The sequence below is a fragment of the Panthera uncia genome (genome assembly GCF_023721935.1).
Source record: "Panthera uncia isolate 11264 chromosome C1 unlocalized genomic scaffold, Puncia_PCG_1.0 HiC_scaffold_4, whole genome shotgun sequence".
Classification (NCBI taxonomy): domain Eukaryota; kingdom Metazoa; phylum Chordata; class Mammalia; order Carnivora; family Felidae; genus Panthera; species Panthera uncia.
This window is the reverse complement of record NW_026057585.1, coordinates 33535667-33558338: the sequence shown is the minus strand read 5'-3', so window position 1 is coordinate 33558338 and position 22672 is coordinate 33535667. Positions and strand designations below refer to the sequence as shown.

At 36.2% G+C, this 22672-nt stretch overlaps 1 protein-coding gene across 1 annotated transcript in view; it reads right to left on the bottom strand.

Annotated features, from left to right (window-relative positions):
* COL24A1 (collagen type XXIV alpha 1 chain) overlaps nucleotides 1–22672 on the bottom strand; it is a 390296-nt gene that overhangs the window by 177192 nt on the left and 190432 nt on the right. The window contains exon 24 of the mRNA XM_049618486.1: nucleotides 10984–11000. Within this exon, the coding sequence (XP_049474443.1) occupies nucleotides 10984–11000 (17 nt within the window). The remainder of the gene's footprint in view (nucleotides 1–10983; nucleotides 11001–22672) is intronic.

Here is a 22672-nt window from a genome sequence, read left to right as displayed (position 1 = left end):
CATTGTGGTATAGTTAATTTACCCTGATCATCAGAAAGAGGGGGAAGATTGATATCATTTGTGGTCCTAATACTAGATGCAGTAGGGGCTATAATTTGTACCTCTCACTCCTTTTCTAAGTTTTCCTTCAGGAAGATAACCCAGCAGAATCCTAGAGGAGCATCTACCTGAAAGGATATGAAATCAATCCAAGTAACACAAGGAGTGCACTGTGGTGAACATCAATATGGGCCACCCAGATACTCCATCAAGGAAGAAGGTACTGCTCAAGCTGTCATCAGCTTCAGAGGGCCTTCTTGACCACACACCCATCCCATGGTGGCCCTTATACTATGAGTTAGAGTACTTGAGTTAGAGTACAAAAGCCCAGCCATTCAGCCCAACATGATAGGTTATGAAAGATCCAGAGTTTTCTGTAGGGATGGCTGAAATTTAAGTAGGACCCCATCAATTTGACTTCTCCATCTATTCAGTCTTACATCCTCTTCCTCTTTCCTCAAGTGTTACTAATAAATACCCTGCAGCAAAATGTCATTGCAGCAGTCTGCTTGTCGAATATCCAACTTGTGCTCACAGGTTTCCCTAAATATAAGTCTCAATCCACTGAGGGCCATGGAATTACTGCAAAGTATCAGTGAGTCCACACATAGGCACTGAAAGTATGCTAAATACATGACTATTGTTGGTCTATAATACTGACCTTTATTCATGAAAAGATTAGAAATAACTAAGAGTATGTCTGAATCAGTAAAGGCAGATTTCCTTTTTAAATCTTTTCTTTGACAAGATATGTGTTAGTAGTGTAGCTATAAGGTACACACCTTAAGCCTACTTTTATTGTTTCATGATTTTTTTAACTTTAAGTTTTAGTTAGTTAACATACAGTGCAATTCTGGTTTCAAGAGTAGAATTCAATGATTCGTCACTTACATACAATACCCAGTGTTCATCACAACAAGCATCCTCCTTAATAACCATCACCCATCTAGCCCATCTTCCTTCCACTCATTTCCCTCCCACATATGAGTGAAATTTTATGGTGTCTGTCTTTTTCTGACTGACTTATTTCCCTTAGCATAATACACTTTAGCTCCATTCACATCATTGCAAATGGGAAGATTTCATTCTTTTTTGATGGTCGAGTAATATTCCATTGTACATATATGCCACATCTTCTTCACCCATTCATTGGTCAATGGACATTTGGGTTCTCACCATAGTTTGGCTATTGTTGATAATGCTGCTATAAACATTGAGGTGCATGTACCCCTTCAAAACTCTATTTTTGTATTCTTTGGGTAAATACCTAATAGTGCAACTGCTGAGTCATTAGGTACTTTTATTTTAAGTTTTTTGAGGAAACTCCATACTGTTCTCCAGAGTGGCTGTACCGGTTTGCATTCCACAACTGTGCAAGAGGGCTTCCCCTTTCTCTACATTCTTGCCAACACCTGTTGTTTCTTGTGCTGTTAATTTTAGCCATTCTGACAGGTGTGAGGTGATATTTCATCATGGTTTTGATTTGTATTTCCCTGATGATGAGTGATGAGTGATGTTGAGCCTACTTTTAATGCTTGAGTAATGACTTTTATTATCCTTACGATAAACTGAATGCTTAATGTTTAAATAAAAGGGAGGAAATTGTTCTTTACATATATATGGTTTCTGGGGATTGGCTTGCAAGTCCAAAGAATAAGAAAACAGTATTTGGAATGTATCCCATATGCAACTGAGGGAGACACTCTGAGACAGTAACTGGAGTGAGATGTTCATCCCTTTCCCTTTGTGCTGAGTGATAAATCTTGTCTTGATAGATAGGGGATGAAAGTTTTCAAGCTCACCAAAAACTGAGGACACTTTGCCAGCAAAAAATTTATAGCTTATTATAATTTGTTTTCCAGAGTATTTGACTCACTTTACAAAACATTCTTTAAGCATATTTTTTTAAGTAAGGTACACTTATACCATATATATATATATATATATATATATATATATATATATGGTACACATGCAGACATAATCACTACATCAATATCTAGTGCCCAAGAATTCAAATAAACCAGATGAATAAACCATATAGCACAGCACTTATGCTAAATCATAGCTGTTACTGAATACAGGAGATAGATAGCTCTCAATTTTTTTTGGAATGATGTACAAGTAAATAAAAAAAATGATTACTCATCTGTGTTATCTATTGTCTTTGAAGCTAAGACTGTGCCTAATTAGCTTTATTAATTTAAATTTTCTGAAAAGTGAAGATAAACTATCTATAAACACTGGTGACTTACTGAAGAAAAGCCAATTATACAGAAAGCCTGTATTCATTAACACTTTAAAAAGTATAGACATGCCCTAAAATAAATTCATTCATTCATATAGTCAACATTATTTGAGAATATAATACATGCCTGACATTAATAAATAATGTGGAATATTTTATATAGTCAGTTAAATTTAGAATATAGACAAACATTTCATTATTTTAGAGGCTCCTGATTGGACAATAGTTTATTGTGACATCAGTTCCTCCATTTCAGACTCTTGGCATTTGGATATACAGGTTTTCTAAAATATATAACTCAATGGTCTTCTCAGTATTCAAACAGGGATTTCAGTCTCTGACATTTCCCTAACAACTACCTGATTCTTACTTCCTTGGATCATACATGGAGTCATGAAATAAAAGGTCAGAATGAAGTTCTGCCTCAGGATCGTCTGGCAATAATTAAAAGAACATGCCTGGAATGTCTCCTCAACAGATGCTTTTACTCACACTTATGTTATGAGAAGCTTGAGAATAGAAAGGCAAGTGATACTGTCCTCTCTGCACTAAACTGCCTGGCATCTGTTGTTTACATTATCCCACTCTTTCGAATGAGTCTCATGACAATAAATCAAAGGTGATAAAGTAAGTATCAACATAGGGCTAACACCTAATCTTGGCTGAACTTCTTAAATTATTAATTAAAGATATAAGTTGGATGAGAAATGAGAGAAATTCTCCTGCTATGACACTTGTGCTGCAAAACATTTGAACTGTAAGCTCTCCCTAAAACTCTAATAAACTAGCAAGATCATTCACAGAAAAGAGTATATGCTTATAATCACAGCACATTTTTCCCCACATATAAAGCATTGAATTAGTTCTGCATTCTTTCATGCAGATCTCATGCCTTGAGTTTTTTGTTTTTGTTTTTTGCATGAATTCTATATGAAAACAAAATTAAAGTCAGAAAATCTGTTGTCTGATGCCTCCCATCAAACCCTTCTTGCACCAAAATCTCTGTACCTAAAACTGAGGAAAATAACAGCATGGTATTTATAGATTACTAAAGATTTAAGTTCTAGTTTAGATATTCATTCATGAAGCAGGTCATGGACCAGTTTGGGTCTCATCTTCCCAATTCTAAAAAACAGAGGATAGACTAGATAATCCCTCTCATACATCCCAGTACTAAAATTCCATAATCTCTCTCAAAGCTTCCATCAATAAGATTCTATAAGGAAGATGAAAAGCACCCGGGCACTTAAAGATATTTGAAATCTTTTGAGCAGATGATAAAGAGATCTATTTTTTAAAATATTTATTTATTTGTGTGTGTGTGTGTGTGTGTGTGTGTGTGAGAGAGAGAGAGAGAGAGAGCGAGCAAGGGAGGGGCAGAGAGAGAGGGAGACACAGAATCCAAAGCAGGCTCCAGGCTCTGAGCTGTCAGCACAGAGCCTGATTCAGGGCTCAAACTCTTGAACTTTGTGAGACCATGACCTGAATCGAAATCGGACTCAACTGACTGAGTCACCCAGGTGCCCCGAGATCTTTTTTTTTTTTTTTTTTAATTGGAGTACTTTTATTTCATAGGGAGAAAGGTGTATCTGGCATTCTGGATTTTTCAGCATCACTAAAGAAACTATTTGCTGACAACATTCTACAGAAGGCAGATTTTTTTTTTTTTTTAAATTTTTTTTCAACATTTTTTATTTATTTTTGGGACAGAGAGAGACAGAGCATGAACGGGGGAGGGGCAGAGAGAGAGGGAGACACAGAATCGGAAACAGGCTCCAGGCTCCGAGCCATCAGCCCAGAGCCTGACGCGGGGCTCGAACTCACGGACCGCGAGATCGTGACCTGGCTGAAGTCGGACGCTCAACCGACTGCGCCACCCAGGCGCCCCCAGAAGGCAGATTTTATTAACTCTCATAGATCTTTATTGTTTTCTTTAAACTCAATATTACTTTAAAAAAAATGTCTAAACTTGTATAAGCTCTTTGAGAGTAGACTATGTTCTGTTCGTCTTGAGGAGCATTTCAGCTAATCTCATTGCCTAGCACCTTACTTGGCACAGTGCAGTTGCTCAGTAAATATCTATAGAATGAATGAATGGCATAAACTGGATATTTGATTACTTTTAAAAATTCAGTTATGGCTAACATATAGTGTTATATTAGTTTCATGTGTACAATATGGTGATTCAATAATTCTATACATCACTCAGCACTCATCATGACAAGTATACTCTTGATTCTCTTCACCTATTTCACCCATCTGCCCACCCATCTCCCCTCTGGTAAACATCAATTTGCCCTCTATAGTTAAAAGTCTGTTTTCTAGTTTCTCCCTTTTTGTTCTTTGTGCGTTTCTTATATTCCACATATGAGTGAAATCATATGGTATTTATCATTCTCTGATCTATTTCACTTAACATCGATGTTGCAAATGGCAAGATTTCATTCTTTTTTATGGCTGAATAATGTTTCATTGTATGTCTACACACACATATATATATATACCACCTCTTCTTTATCCATTTGTCTATTGATAGACATGTGGGAGGCTTCCATAATTTGGTTATTATAAATAATACTGTAATAAACATAAAGTGTATATATCCTTTCAATTTAGTGTTTTTGTATTCTTTTTTTTAACGTTTATTTATTTTTGAGACAGAGAGAGACAGAGCATGAAGGGGGGAGGGGCAGAGAGAGAAGGAGACACAGAATCAGAAGCAGGCTCCAGGCTCTGAGCCATCAGCCCAGAGCCCGACGCGGGGCTCGAACTCACGGACTGTGAGATCATGACCTGAGCCGAAGTCGGATGCTTAACCGACTGAGCCACCCCGGCGCCCCAGTATTCTTTAGATAAATAACCAGTCATGTGATAACTGGATCATATGGTAATGCTATTTTTAACTTTTTTAGGAACCTCCAGTGGCTGCATCAGATTGCATTACTACCAACAGTGAAATAGGGTTCCTTTTTCTCCACATCCTCACCAACACTTGTTTTTTCTTGTGTTTTTAACTTTAGTTATTCTGACAGGTGTGAGGTGATATATTATTGTGGTTTTAATTTGAATTTCCTTGATTATGAATGATGTTGAGCGTTTTTTCATGTGTCTGTCCACCATATGTGTATTTTCTTTGGAGAAATATCTGTTCAGGTCTTCTGCCCATTTTTAAATTGGATTATTTGTTTTTTTGGTGTTGGGTTATATAAGTTCTTTATTTTCTGTACTAACACTTTACCAGATATGTCATTTGCAAATATATTCTCCCATTCTGTAGGTTGTCTTTTAATTTTGCTGATTATTTCTTTTGCCGTGCAGAAGGTTTTTATTTTGATGTACTGTCAATAGTTTATTTTTGCTTTTGTTTCCCTTGCTTCAGGAGACATATCTAGAAAGATATTGCTATGGCCAATTTCAGAGAAATTACTGCCTATGCTTTCTTCCAGGATTTTTATGGTTTCAGGTCAGGTCTCACATTTAGGTCATCAATCCATTTTAAATTTATTTTTATATATAGTGCAAGAAAAGTTGTCCAGTTTCATTTTCTGCAAGTAGCTGTCCAATTTTTAATTGACCATAAAATGGTGGGTTTATTTCTGGACTCAATTCTGTTCCATTAACCTATATGTCTGTTTTTGTGCCAGTACCATACTGCTTTGATTACTACAGCTTTGTAGCATACTAGAAGTCTAGGATTGTGACACCTCCAGTTTTGTTCTTCTTTTCAGGGTTGCTTTGGCTATTTGAGGTCTTTTGTAGTTCTATACAAATTTTAGTCTTATTCATTCCAGTTCTGTGAAAAATGCTGTTGGTATTTTGATAGGGATTGCATTAAATCTGTAGGCTGCTTTGGGTAATACATACATTTTAATATTTGTCCTTCCAATCCATAAACATGGAATATTTTTCCACTTGTTTGTGTTGCCTTCAATTACTTTTATCAATGTTTTATAATTTTGACAGTACAAGTCTTCCAACTCATTGGTTAAAAACTTCTGGGGGCGCCTGGGTGGCTCAGTCGGTTAGGCGTCCGACTTCGGCTCAGGTCATGATGTCACAGCTCGTGAGTTCAAGCCCTATGTCGGGCTCTGTGCTGACAGCTCAGAGCCTGGAGCCTGCTTCTCATCCTGTGTCTTCCTCTATCTCTGCCCCTCCCTCGCTTGTGCTATGTCTCTCTCTGTCTTTCAAAAATGAATAAATGTAAAAAAAAAATTTAAAAAAAACTTCTGTATTCCTAGGGATTTTATTATTTTTGGTGCAATTATAAATGAGATTGTTTTCTTAATTTCTCTTTCTTCTATATCATTACTAGTGCATAGAAGTGCAACAGATTTCTATACATTAAGTTTGTGTCCTGCAACTTTACTGAATTCCTTTGTCAGTTTTAGTAGTTTTTGGTGGAGTCTTTAGAGTTTTCTCTATGTAGCATTATATCATCTGTAGATAGTGAAAGTTTGACTTCTTCCTTAGTGATTTGGATACCTTTTATTTCTTTGTTATCTGATTGCTGTGGCTAGGACTTCCAAAACTATGTCAAATAAAAGTGGTGAAAGTGGACATCCTTGTCTTGTTCCTGACCTTAGAAAAAAGTTCTCAGTTTTTCCTCACTGAGTATGAGGTTTGCTGTGGGTTTTTCATATATGGCCTTTATTATGTTGAGGTATGTTCCCTTTAAACCTACTTCATTGAGGTTTTTTTTTTTTTCATGAATCGATGTTGTACTTTGTGAAATGTTTTTTTCTGCATCTATTGAAATAATCATATGGTTTCTATCCTTTCTCTTGAGATGATATATCGCAATAATTAATATGCAGATATTGAACCACCTTGCATCTCGGGAATAAATCCCACTTGATTGTGGTGATTTTTTAAGTTCATTTACTTATTTTGAGAGAGAGAGAGAGAGAGAGAGAGAGAGAGGCAGAGAGAGGGAGAGACAGAATCCCAAGCAGGCTTCTCACTGTCAGCACAGAACCCAACACAGGGCTTCAATTCATGAACTGTGAGATAACACCCTGAGCCAAAACCAAAAGTAAGACACTCAACCAACTGAGCCACCCAGACATCTCAATTGTGGTAATTTTTTAAATGATTGTGGTAATTTTTAATTTAATATGGTAATTTTTGGATTTGATTTGCTAATATTTTGTTGAGGATTTTTGCATCTATGTTCATCAGAGATATTGGCTTGTGATTCTCTCTCTCTTTTTTTTCTTTTTTTGTAGTGTCTTTATCTGGTTTTGGTATCAGGGTAATGCTGGTCTCATAGAATGAATTTGGAAGCTTTCCTTCTGTTTCTATTTTTTGGAAAAGTTTGAGAAGAATGGGCATTAACTCTTCTTTAAATGTTTGGTAGAATCTGCCTGCCAGGCCATTTGGTCCTGGACTTTTGTTTGGAGTTTTTGATTACTGATTCAATTTAATTGCTGGTAATCCATCTGTCCAAATTTACTATTTCTTCATGCTTCAGTTTTGGTAGGTTGTCCAATTTTGTTGGCTTATAATTTTCATAATATTCTGTTATAACGCTTTTCTGTGGTGTCAGTTGTTATTTCTTCTCTTTAATTTCTGATTTTGTTTATTTGACTCCAATTTTCTTTTTTTTTTTAAATAAGTCTAGCTAGAGGTTTATCAATTTTGGTGATCTTTTCAAAGAACAAGCTCCTGTTTTCATCGATCTATTCTATTGCTTTTTTAGTTTCTATATAATTTATTTCTGCTTTAATCTTTATTATTTCCTTCTTTGTACTGTTTTTGGATTTTGTTTGTTCTTTTTCTTCTAGCTACTTTAGGTTTAAGGTTAGTTGTTCATTTCAGATTTGTCTTGCTTATTTATGTAGGCCTCTATTGCTATAAACTTCCCTTTTGGAACACCTTCTGATGCATCTCAAAGATGTTAGACCATTCTCATTTTAATTTGTCTTCACATATTTTTTTAAAATTTCCTCTTGATTAGTTGAAGACAATCCAGCTCAGCCACAACAGTAAGGCATACATAGGAGACACCTCTGAAGTGCCAGGTAGGTTCTGGTGAACAAGGAACATTGCACTGCAGGGCACTACAGGATCTCTTCCTCATAAGGACACTACTTTCAAGAACAGGAAACATAGCTGGCTTTCCTAACACAGAAACAGACACAGAAAATTAGACAAAATGGGAAGACAGAGGAATATGTCCCAAATGAAAGAACAGGAGAAAATCACAGCAAGAGAGCTAAACAAAATAAGTAATAGGCCTGATAGAGAATTTAAAGTAATGGTCATAAAGATATTCATTGGACTTAAGAAAAGAGTAGAGGACCTCAGTGAGATCCTCAACAGACATAGAAAATATAAAAAAGAACCAACCAGACATTAACTCAATAACTGAAATTAAAAATATACTAGATGGAGGGGTGCCTGGGTGGCTCAGTCGGTTAAGCCTACGACTTCGGCTCAGGTCATGATCAAGTGGTTTGTGAGTTTGAGCCCCGCGGTGGGCTCTGTGCTGACAGCTCAGATCCTGGAGCCTGCTTCAGATTCTGTGTCTCCCTCTCTCTCTGCCCCTCCCCCACTCACACTCTGTCTCTCCCTCCTTCAAAAATAAATGAACATTAAAAAAATTTAAAAAAAATATACTAGATGGAATAAATAATAGACTAGAGGAATGGGACAGTGTAAGGGAAAGCAATCAAGCTGAATGTGAGGGAGAAACAAATAATAATAATAAAAAAAGAAAATAGACTTAGGAAACTCAGAAATACCATCAAGCATGATAACATTTGCATCATAGTGATCCCATGAGGAGAAGAGAGAGAAAAGGTAGGAGAAAATTTATTTGAAGAAATAATAGCTGAAAACTTCCTGAATCTAGGAAACAGCAATACAGATCCAGAAGGTACAGAGAATCCCCAACAAAATCAACCCAAGGAGGTCCACACCAAGACACCATAATTAAAAGGGCCAAAAGTAGAGATAAAGAGAATTTTAGAAGCAGCAAAAAAAAAAAAAAAAAAAAAAAAAAAAAAAAAAAAAAAAAAAAAAAGTTATATACATGGGAAATCCTATAAGGCTATCACCTGATTTTTCAGCAGAAATTTTGCAGGCCAGACAGAGTGGCATGATATAGACCTGTGGAGAGTCTGCTTTGCCTATCTTCAGGTCATTTTCTGGGTTATTTATATGATGTGGGCGTTGTGTAGTTGTACCCATGGGGCAACATGAACTTAGGATACTCCTACTCCACTGTCTTCCCCAGAAATCTTGGATGCTGTATTCTTAATTAAAATGTTAAAACTGTAGAAGTTCCCACAGTTTACTTATATATAAAAATGTGATGATCTTTACTTCCCTGTTTAAGTTATTAAAAATAAGGAAGGAAAGTGGAGAACAGAGAGGAAGAAAATGTCATCAAGATATGGCCTTCTCTCTTTTGGCAATGACAAATATTTTTGAACTTGTATGCCAACTGTTTGGATGATGGTTCTTTGCAAGCCCACTTGACTGATACATGTGACACTTCTGGGCTCAGGTGTAGGAGAACATCCTTAAGATACACTGCAGAAAAACCTGAAAATCTCTCCTGAAAGGTGAAGGTATCATTTGCCAGAATGATATCATACTGGGTCACATTTGTCCTTCAATTCTTGCACTTTGATCTCCTCTTGCCTAAGTTATTCCTGCTAGTTTTGAATATCTACCCCACTTCATTTTGACCATTTTAAGTGATTGGCTTATTCTTGGCTCATTTTGTATATGAACGTGTATGATGTATGCTCACTAATTCTCTAGAATTGACTTTTACCAAACTTGGTTTGGTTTTGTGACATTGTAGAATATATTGGGTAAATCAGTAATCTCACGAGTACATTACTGGTAGAAAACTCCCTCTAGGCAGAGAACAGATCCTTGAACATTTCCTGTGCTGATGATAAACGTAATAGCATAGCATAATACGGTGCTGAAAATACTGAAGCTTAATGATACCTGTTTGAGAAGGTAAAGCAATTTCACAAAATCCCCATGTGAGTTCTTAGGTTCTTCATACTACTGAATTTCTCCAAAAATGTTAGCAAGGTGGCCTTGCCTACCACCATGCTGGTCATATCATCTTCCCCATTACTCAACTCAGGGCATGTAGAAATGTGGTAGGCCTGTATAAATATATATATGGATTCTTCTCATTGAGTAACATGAAGTTTTTATGCCAGAGCACTGGCACTCCTTTGGAGTCCTTAAAAATGTACAAATGCCAATCAAACTATATGTCAACATAGCCAAGGACAACATATAAACCCTTAATTCATATGGATATAAATATTCAGACTCCTTACTTAAAAAGTGAACAATGATGGGACAGTTCCACCAAAGAAAGTTAAATTCTAGAAGATTATCCAATAAGAGGACAAGACTGCAACTCAACTACCTCTTAGCTACCTGGGGTACCACATCTAGCCAAATAGGCTTACCGTTTGTTATTATTCAAATACAAGCCCATTGGAAGTTTCTAAAGAAAAACCTTGCATATGATTTTGTATGATCCTTCTTTTGCTTTGGAGCCCAGCAATATACATAGGGGGGCAAAAAAAACGAGAAGCAATTTTCTCATTCTTTAATGACTGGAATCTCTCTCTTTTTTTTTAATATATGAAATTCATTGTCAAATTGGTTTCCATACAACACCCAGTGCTCATCCCAAAAGGTGCCCTCCTCAATACCCATCACCCACCCTACCCTCCATCCCACCCCCCATCAACCCTCAGTTTGTTCTCAGTTTTTAACAGTCTCTTATGCTTTGGCTCTCTCCCACTCTAACCTCTTTTTTTTTTTTTTCCTTCCCCTCCCCCATGGGTTTCTGTTACGTTTCTCAGGATCCACATAAGAGTGAAACCATATGGTATCTGTCTTTCTCTGTATGGCTTATTTCACTTAGCATCACACTCTCCAGTTCCATCCACGTTGCTACAAAAGGCCATATTTCATTTTTTCTCATTGCCACGTAGTATTCCATTGTGTATATAAACCACAATTTCTTTATCCATTCATCAGTTGATGGACATTTAGGATCTTTCCATAATTTGGCTATGGTTGAGAGTGCTGCTATAAACATTGGGGTACAAGTGCCCCTATGCATCAGTACTCCTGTATCTCTTGGATAAATTATTAGCAGTGCTATTGCTGGGTCATAGGGTAGGTCTATTTTTAATTTTCTGAGGAACCTCCACACTGCTTTCCAGAGCGGCTGCACCAATTTGCATTCCCACCAACAGTGCAAGAGGGTTTCCGTTTCTCCACATCCTCTCCAGCATCTATAGTCTCCTGATTTCTTCATTTTGGCCACTCTGACTGGCGTGAGGTGATATCTGAGTGTGGTTTTGATTTGTATTTCCCTGATAAGGAGCGACGTTGAACATCTTTTCATGTGCCTGTTGGCCATCCGGATGAATGACTGGAATCTCAAGACCATCACCAACTGATCTGCTATCCATGGCACAGATGTTACACAGGTTGGCCTAATTATGTGGCAACCCGTTACATACTAAGCTAGATCTTGCATAGAGGGAGGGCAGAGTGCAGTTCCAATTTTAGGTGGTTCTGAATTTTAATAGTGAGGTGAATGAACCCATCTTCAGACTTCCTATAGACAGTTTGAAAGACTATCTGCAACTGTAAAATGTTCTCTAGAGGAATAGTAATGCTTTTTCATGACTTATTTGTGTTGATAAATCACCAGTTACTTGGAAGATATTATGGTATATGCCTCCAATACTGCCTCATGTGAACACTGTATCTGCACATCTGTGCAGAAAACACTTGACATAGCAGGCCTGAGATTACAATCCTTACAATGGCCTGCTTATCAGGATTGCTATCCTTACAGAGGCCCTTTACTGGCATCTGGGACCTTGGATTTGGGGATGGTTCCCACCATTTCTGGAACCAATAAGAATGCTTCTTTTCAGAGTGCCTAAACTGTGCAAATAATTTAGTTTATGTTGAGCACGTGCTTTTCTTCCGGGAGTCTGGAATTTTGGTATGTACTAGGCCAAGGGTACCTGTATGAGCAGTTTCAATGAAAACCTTGGGTATTGAGTCTTTGATGAGCTTCCTTGGTAGAGAACATTTCACATACATTGTCACAACTCATGAGTTAGTCCTGTGTGAGTCTACTGAGAGAAGATTCTGGGAAGCTGCACTGGATTCTCCTAGACTTCACTCCATGCACTTTTTCCCTTTGCTGACTTTGCTCTGTATCCTTTCACTGTAATAAATCATAGTCAAGAGTATAATTATATGCTGAGTTTGATGAGTCCTTCTAAGAAATCATCGTATCTGGGAGTGGACTTGGGGACCTTCCAACACAATGTCTTAGAGTACCTGTGTTAATACTATTTCCATGAGAAATTAGAGTACCTGTGTTAATACTATTTCCATGAGAAACTTGAACAAAAAAGAGAAGCAGAATTTTCTTGTTATTCTTTTCTTTATGCAAGAGCAGCAGCAGCAGCAACAGATACAACCACTGACTTTTTTAAGCATCGTCTGTGCACAGGCTGTATCTGAAGCAGTTCTTATTTTCTAATAAATATGTAAAGATAAATACATATATAAAAAGATAAACATGTCAACAATAAGCATGTAATAAAGATATATATAATAAATGTATAAATATATATAAATGTGTATATATACACATATAAATGTAAACATTTAAATCAACAGGTAAAAAGATATTTTCACTATAAGTTTTACAAATGAGGAAGACGAAATTCAGTTTAGAATTAAATCTATATTACTTCAAAACTCATGCTGTTTCTAAAACATCATATCCATTCCTTCTCCTTCAAATGTAACAATTATTTAACTAACAGAACCACATTTTTATATGGTAGTTTATCTTCGCTTTTCAATATTCAAACTGAAATTTGAAATTCTTATTTTTCTCTATGTTATATACATAGTGCCTGGCCAAAATAGTAAAATAGTGACCACAGAAAGAAAGAAAACCAGTTAGTGTGTATTTATGCTTGTCCCACAGAGAAAAAGGGATAATCTTGGGTTCTAAAACCTTAGGAATAAATGAGATATTAAATGTAAAATAGTGGAGCGCCTGAATGGCTCAGTTGGTTAAGTGTCTGACTTCAGCTCGGGTTATGATCTCACCATGTGTGGCCTCAAGCCCTGTGTCGGGTTCCATGCTTGGGATTCTCTTTCCCTCTCTCTCTTTGGCCCTCCCCTGCTCATGCTTGCTCTCTCTCTCTCAAAATAAATAAAATAATAATAAAAAATCAAATACTGTGAGGGAGATAGTATTGTTATCCCCCTTTAAAAAATGTAAAATAGTTAGTACCTGGCATCAACAAATGCTTTAATAACTATTAGTCCCTATTTCCTCATAGGTGAGGAACTGCTTTGGTGTTTGGACCAATTCCTTAATATCCTTGTACCTATTCCTATGTGACACTGAAGTGTTTTAGATTTGCCTACCATAAGTAGATGAGCACACAGAAGTTGGCAAATACATGTAGAACTGAGCTGACTCTAGTTGTCATTAGGTTGGCAAGCATTTCAATCCAAAACATATTTACTGAATTTCTGCCAAACACCAGGCATGTGCTAGATAATTAGGAAACCAAGATGAAGCCCCCTGCTTACAATCTAAAGCCCCAATACAGAGGAATAAATGCAAGTTAGTATAGTTGGCATGGAGAGAGGAAAAATTACCAGCAAAATTGCCTTATTCAAAATATACACACTCTTTCAGTTTTATCTAAGTTATATTAACTAGAAGCTTAATGAAAATAAAATAAATGACCATTGGACAGGTTTTCATGCTGGGCATGCCATATTTGTGTGTCTACTGACACCAATGGAAAAAAACACAACTGATTCTTTAACAATAAATAACCTCTGGCAATTCTACTACAGGAAACAAAATCATTGTTTTAGAGAGCTTACTTTGTTTTAAAATAAATGTAATTGATTGAACTTCAGTTGGCATGCCAGATTGATATCTCATTAAAAAGACATTAAGCTATAATGCTTTCGGAAATATAAAAACTCTATTAAAATTTTTTTTTAATGTTTATTTTTGAGAGAGAGAGCACGAGCAGAGGAGGGGCAGAGAGAGAGGGAGACACAGAATCTGAAGCAGGGTCTAGGCTCTGAGTTGTCAGCACAGAGTTGAATGCGAGTCTCAAACTCACAAAACATGAGATCATGACCTGAGTTGAAATCGAACACTTAACCAACTGAGCCACCCAGACGCCCCTGAAATATACAAATTCAAATCCAGGATAACAACCACTAAGTTTTATCTCATATTTTTAAAAAGAGAATTATTTAAGAGAACTTCATTTATATCAATAGTACATTATATAAAGTTTTTTTTGGAAACTCTTCATCATAGAAGCTTCCTGGAACTTGACAGGCATGCATGGTATGCCTGTCTAAGATATTTCTAGGCAAAATGAAATTCATAGTCATGCAATTTAAAAAATATGCTATAAGAACTTATTCCACTTTGTTTCCCTCAGGCCATTGATGTAAATTGATGTTTTCGAAATAGTCTATTCCTTTCTCATCACTTTTTGTAGGGTTAAATATCAATTGCTCGACATCTGTCTTGGTGATTATTTTTTTGGGCTAGACTCCAAAAGCAAAGGCAACAAAAGCAAAAATAAACAAATGGGACTACATTAAACTAAAAGCTTCAGCACAACAAAGGAAATCATCAACAAAATTAAAAGACAACCTACTGAATGGGAAAAATATTTGAAAATTATCTATCTGATAAGGAGTTAATATCCAAAATACATAAAGAACTAATATAACTCAACAGCAAAAAAACCTGATTCAAATAGCCTGATTAAAAAAGACAAAGGATCTGAATAGACATTTTTGCAAGGAAGATATACAGATGGCCAACAGGTACATGAAAAGATACTCAACATCACTCATCATCAGGGAATGCAAATCAAAACCACATGGTATATCACCTTACACCTGTTAGAATGACTATTACCAAAAAGACAAGAAATAACAAGTATTGGTGAGGATGTAGAGAAAAGGTAATCCTAGTGCACTACTGATGGGAACATAATTTGGTGCAGCCACTATGGAAAATAGGAGGTTCCTCAAAAATTAAATTTTTGGTAGCTAATAATAAGCCATTCACTACTATCCTGTTTTTTCTATTATAAATTTATTACTTTATGGGATTCTATGATCCTTAAGGGGGGTGGTAATCATATCTTTCTATATTTCCACAATATGCTACAATACTAAGTGGTCAAAATACCTTATTTAATGAGAGATACAACATTAAAAATATAAAGATTGACAATTATTTAGTCTTTATGGGGTTTTCTGAAATTTTTGCTTGGCATTCTATGCTGACACTTCTGACAACTTTTTATCTTTTCAGAATCTTCATTTCTATTTGGGTTTTTATTTAATATCAGTATCTTCTACTAGACTGGAAAAGCAGTCTGGTTCCAGAGTCTTTACTTTTGCCACTTTATTATACTGACCTGAGGTATTTTGTTTTCATAGTCATAGTTGTATATGGTCCTCACTATTTCATTCAACCAGTATTTACAGAACACATAGCAAGTGAAAGATTCTTGTGCTAGATAATATAAAGGATTTAAATAGGAATATAAACATCCCCCAAGATGCTAATAATCAGCCATTGATTGGCTCTGTCTCTCAAAAAGAGAGCCAAGGGATATATATTGATATCTAAGACACAAAAATTAAAGTGTTAAATGTGATAAAAGTCTATATTTTATAATACTTAACAGGATGGAAGTTTGTTTTCAACTGAGGGATTTAGGAAAAATTTCCCACATGTACCATTTGAGCTGGGCTTTTAAAGAACAGATTAAAAAAAGAAAAAAAACCAGATAAGATTTGGATATAAAGAGATAGAAGGGTACGACATTTCAAAATAGAACTAAGAATCATTTCAATCATTAATCTTTTTTAAGTTTATTTGTTAACTGAGAGAGAGAGAGAGAGAGAGAGAGAGAGAGAGAGAGAAAGTGAGCGCACAAGCAGGTAAGGGGCAGAGAGAAGGAGAGACAGAATCCCAAGCAGGCTCTGCACTAACAGCAATTCAGGACTTGAACTCATAAACCATGAGATCATGACCTGAGCAGATATAGAGTTGGATGCTTAACCAACTGAACCACCCAGGCACCCTGCAATCATTAATCTTTGAACAAGTATTTATTTAACACACATTATCTAGCAGGCACTGTATATGAGATATAGTCCATGAGTTCAGGGGGCTTTTACTTTATCTCCTAAATATCTTTCATAACTTGCCCTTTTGCCTCTGTCCTAGTTAAAGTACTTGACTATCACCTCTCCCTAACACTACTGCAATTACTTCTTTACTGGTGTCCCTTTATTTCCTTTTGTTTAAAATTTTTAAATATTTTTTTTATGTTTGAGAGAGAGCGAGAGTGAGAGTGAGAGAGAGAGAGAGAGAGAGAGAGTTAGAGTGCAAGCAGGGGAAGAACAGAGAGAGAGGGAGGCATAGAATCCGAAGCAGGCTCCAGGCTCCGAGCTGTCAGCACAGAGCCTGACATGGAGCTTGAACTCAGGAATAGCAAATTCATGACCTGAGCTGAAGTTGGACGCTTAACTGACTGAGCCACTCTGGCTGCCCAACTTTTATTAATCTTACGGCTAGCATGACATTTCCAACTGGCTAATTTGATTCATTTATAATGTTACTATAAATTCAGCACATCCTTACTGCCTACAGGATAAAATGTGAACCATGCACAGGATAAAATATGGATGGCATATTTATAGGGCTCTTCATTATTTGATTAATCGTTGTTTACCTGTTGAGACTCTTTCTTCACTCTCTTCCCTTCTCACAGTATGAAACTTACAGCAATTCAGTATATGCTAGATTCTCTCATGATTATCAACCTTTGTACAGGTCTGACCTGTTACCTGGAGTGCTGCCTGAGAGCCTGCTCTATTTCTAGGAAAACTCTGACATTATTCAATATCCTGCTCAAGCACTGATTCTGTTCCAGAGCCTTCTCCTGGTTCCCCCATATAGAATATAGTGCTCTTTTCTTGCAGATATATGATTATTGTATTATAACTGTTTTATACATGATTCCCCACTAATGAATCAAAAGTAAGAACCATTTTTTTTTACCTTTTATCTGTAGCATCTGGTGGAATATTTAATAAATAATTGGTATACAATTAATATTTGTGAAATAGTGAGAGCCTCAAAAGCCAGTGGAGTAAGGTTGTAGAATAAATGATGAATGCAAGATATAATGTAAATGTAGAACTTACAAGGTTAGTCATTTACCAAAGGTAAGTGTGAAGGAAAAGAGGGCATACAAACAAAATGCTGAGCTTTGAATGCTGGGTAACTGCAGGGTAGTGGTGCTGATTATGGAAAATGCTGAAAGAAGTAAGAGTCAACCAAGATAGGAAGCTCCTGAATGCACATCCCCCCACAGACACACCAAATGTATAGCTATACATATGGATAAATTCCCTGCTCAAGAGATCCAGAAATTAGCTGAATGACTTCTACATATGTGGCAAATGAAAAAAATGCCCACAGCAAAACAGGTTGGAAAGGCTAAGACATACTCTTACCACAAACTCCACTCCTGGCATAGCACTATACAAACAGCGGGGTACTCCCAATCTCCCAGTTTCTTCCTAAAGAGAAAAGGGTTTAAACCCCATATCTGGCACCCCAGTTTTTAAGAGTCCCACCAGAGGGATGGGCTCCTCAAAACCTAGTTCTGGGAGTCAACAGGGCTTATTCCACAAGACCCATTAGACTATAGTAAATGAGAAAGCAATTCTTAATGAATAAATGAACACTTGCTATGGCTACTCCCCCAGATCTCAGTGTAGAAAGAGCAGGCAATATCATCTATCTCTCAGTCTTTCCCTGAATGAGACTTACTGCATACTTTAAAGCTGCTACCTGAGGGCCAAGTTCCTAATCTAGCAGGGATCTAAGGGCTGGCTGTGGTATTCCTCAGAGATCAGGAAAGCTGCTGGATACCTCCCCTGCCTTCTCCCTCCAGTATGCTCCAGGTCACTAGTTTGTATATGTACTATACTCCAGTTTCTACAGCTGCTACCCAAGGGATGGGTCTCTTGGCTGGATTGTATGGCTTGGATAGCCAATACCGCTCACACTCACAAGTCCCATGGGACTGCAGCAAGCAAAGATGCAGTTCTTAACCAGCTATCCATCCAAGGCTCAGTCTGTTAGGAGCAGCCAAAAGCAATGTCCATATTTCATTCTTTCCCTGGAAGGGATTTATTTGCATATTTCAAAAGCTGCCACCTGAGTGTCAGGCTTCTAATTTAACAGGCATTTAAGGGCTGGCTGCAATCCTTCCCCAGAGACTGGGAAAGCCAACAGATACCTCTCCCACATTCTCCCTCCTGCCCACTACAATAATAAAACCAAATTGCCAGTATCTCCCTGGAAGGCATCTGGCACCCCAGCTTTTGAAGCTTTTGCCCAAGGGACAGGTCTGCAGATTGCCTTAACAGTCAACAGAGCTTGCATTTACAAGTTCCACAGGACTGGAGTAAACAAAGATATAGTTCTTAGCAAGTATAGGAGCATTCTCCTATGGCAGTATACCCAGGCCATCACAACGGAACAGGCAAGAATGACATCTCCCAGTTTCTCCCTGGAAGGGGCTTAACTATGTACTTAGTTCTACCCAAGGTCCAGCTTTGAATCAGCCTGCATATAGGTGCTGACTATGATCTTTCCCTGTGGAACACTGACAGGTATCAGCATACCCTCAACTATTGGGAGCCACTAAGGAAAAAGAAAGAGGCTTGGACACTCACAAATTTGAGAGACATCTAGGTGCTCAGATCAGGTGTGGCTCATCTCTTAGAGGAGATCATTCTCTCAAGACTGGGAAAGGTGGTGGTTTTATCTAATGTACAAAAACCAATGCAGAGAGTCAAGTAAAATGAAAAAAAAAAACCCAGAGGATTGTGTTCCAAATAAAAGAACAAGATAAATCTCCAGAAAGGTCTTAATGAAATAGAAGTAAATGATTTACCTTACAGAGAGTTCAAAATAATGGCCATAAAGATGTTCAATGAGGACAGAACAATGTATGAACAAAGTCAATTTCAACAAAGATAGAAAATATTAAAAAGTACCAAGTAGAAAAAATCATAGAACTGGAGAATACAATGACTGAATTGAAAAATTCATTAAATTCATTAGAGGGACTCAACAACAGACTAGATCATGTGGAAGAAAAAAATAAGTGAATTCAAAGGTCCATTCAGAGGAACAAAAAGAAAAAGAATAAAAAAGGGTGAAGATGTACTAAGAGACTGATGGGACATTACCAAAGGAACCAAGAGAGCCTCAGAAAGATAAGAAAGAGGTAGAAAGCTTATTCAAAAAAATAATATCTGGAAATTTTCCTAACCTGGAGAAATAAACAGACATCTAGATCCAGGAAGCCTAGAGAGTTACAAATATGATTAATCTAAAGAGAACACAGCAAGATATTTATAGTTAAATTATCAAAAGTTAAAGACAAGGAGAGAATCTGAAAAGTAGCAAGAAAAAATTCAACTTGTACATACAAGGGAACCTCAATAACAGTATGAGAAGATTTTTTCAGCAAAAACTTTGTAGGCCAGAAGGGAGTGGGGTGATATATGCAAAGTGGTAAAAGAAGAAATTGCCAACAAAGAATACTCTACCTGGTAAAGTTTTCCTTCAGAATTAAAGAACAGATAAAGTTTTCCAGACAAGTAAAAGCTAAAGAAGTTCTTCACAACTAGACTAAATTTACACAAAATATTAAAGGAAGTTCTTCAAGCTGATATGAAAGGATGATATTTAGTAACTGGAAAACATCTTAAAAAGTATAAATCTCACTGGTTAAGGTAAATATATAGTTAAATTCAAAATAGTTTAAGGTTTTGGTGGTGAATAAATTACTTATAACTCTAGCATGAAAATTTAAAAATTATTAAATATAATTATGGCTACAATAATTTGCTAATGGCTACACAATGTAAAAGGAAACAAATTATGACATCAAAAACAGAAAATGGGGGGCCATTGTATGTGTTCAAAATTAAGTTACCATCAGCTAAAGTTAGATTGAAATAATACATTTTATGTAAGTTTCATGGCAACCACAAGGCAAAAGGCTATCAGAGATATCCAAAAGATACAGAAAAAGAAATAAAATCATACCACTACAGAGAATCACCAAATCACAAAGGAAGAGAGCAAAAGAGGAAGAAAAGAACAAAGGAATTAAAAACAATCAAGAAAGAATTAACAAAATGGCAACAGTAAGTTCATACCATCAATAATTACTTTAAGTGTAAATGGACTAAAATCTCCTAAACAAGAGACACAGAATAGCTGAATGGATAACAAAAGAAGATACAACTAGGCACTGCCTATAAGAGACTCATCTCAGTTTTAAGGACACACATAGTGAAATGATGGAAAAAGATATTCCATGCAAATGGAAACTAACAGAAAAGAGACGTAGCTACATTTATATCACATAAAATAGACTTTAAACCAAAGACTAAAACAAGAGACAAAGAAAGTTATTGTGTAATGATAAAGGAATTTGATCAAGAGAATATAATATTTGTAAAAATTTATGCATTCAACTGTACCTAAATATATATTAACAGATCTGAAGGCACAACTATAATAATGGCAGAGGACTTCAATACCTCACCCTCAACAATGGATAAACCATCCAGACTGAATATCAATAAAGAAATAGTGAATTTAAATTATATGTTAGACCAGATGGACCTAACAGATGTATACAGAACATTCCATCCAACAACAATAGAACACACATCTTCTCAAGTACACGTAGACCATTCTCCAGGACACATCACACATGTGGATCATTCTCTAGGATACATCACACACAAGGGTCACTCTCCAGAATAGATCATACACATGGACCATTTTCCAGGATAGATCATGTGTTAAGACAAAAAATAAGTCTTAATAAGTTTAATAAGATTGAAATCATATCAAATATCTTTTCTACAACAGAAATCAGTAACAAGAAGAAAACTGGAAAATTCATAAATATGTGAAACAATGTCATATACCATAGCACCAAAAATAATAAGATACTTAGGAATAAACTGAAGATAAAAGATCTGTATACTGAAAACTAAAGACATTGATGAAAGAAATTGAAGAAGACATAAATAAAATATCCTATGTTGATGGATTGGAAGAATTACTAATGTTAAAATGTCCATACTACCTAAAACAATCTACAGATTCAATGCAATCCCTATTTAATTATAATAGCATTCTTTACAGAAATAGAAAAAATAATCCTAAAATTTGTATAGACCCACAGAAGACCCTAAAAAGCCAAAGAAATCTTGAGAAAGAATGAAGCTGGAGGTAGCACACTTCCTAGATTTCAAACTATATTAAAAGTTGTAATAATAATAATTATAGCAATACCATAATAGTAGGAGACTTCAACACCCCACTCACAGCAATGGACAGATCATCTAATCAAAAAATCAATAAGGAAACAATGGCTTTGAATGACACATTGGACCAGATGGACTTAACAAATCCATTCAGAACATTTCATCCTAAAGCAGCAGAATATACATTCTTCTCCAGTGCACATGGAACGTTCCCCAGAATAGACCATATACTGGGACACAAATCAGCCCTAAGTAAGTACAAAAAGATTGAGATCATACCATGCATATTTTCAGACCACAATGCTATGAAACTCGAAATCAACCACAAGAAAAAATTTGGAAAGTTAACAAATACTTGGAGACTAAAGAACCTCCTACTAAAGAATGAATGGGCTAACCAAGCAGTTAAAGAAGAAATTAAAAAGTATATGGAAGTCAATGAAAATGATAGCACCACAACCCAAAACCTCTGGGACGCAGCAAAGGCAGTCATAAGAGGAAATTATATAGCAATCCAGGCCGTCCTAAAGAAGGAAGAAAGATCTCAGATACACAACCTAACCTTACGCCTTAAGGAGCTGGAAAAAGAACAGCAAATAAAACCCATAACCAGCAGAAGACAGGAAATAATAAAGATTAGAGCAGAAATTAATGCTATCGAAACCAAAAAACAAAACAAAAGTAGAACAGATCAATGAAACCAGAAGCTGGTTCTTTGAAAGAATGAACAAAATTGATAAACCATTAGCCAGTTTGATCAAGAAGAAAAAGGAAAGGACCTAAATAAGTAAAATCAAGAATGAAAGAGGAGAAATCACAACCAACACAACAGAAATAAAAACAAGAAAATATTATGAGCAATTATATGCCAATAAAATGGGCATTCTGGAAGAAATGGACAAATTCCTA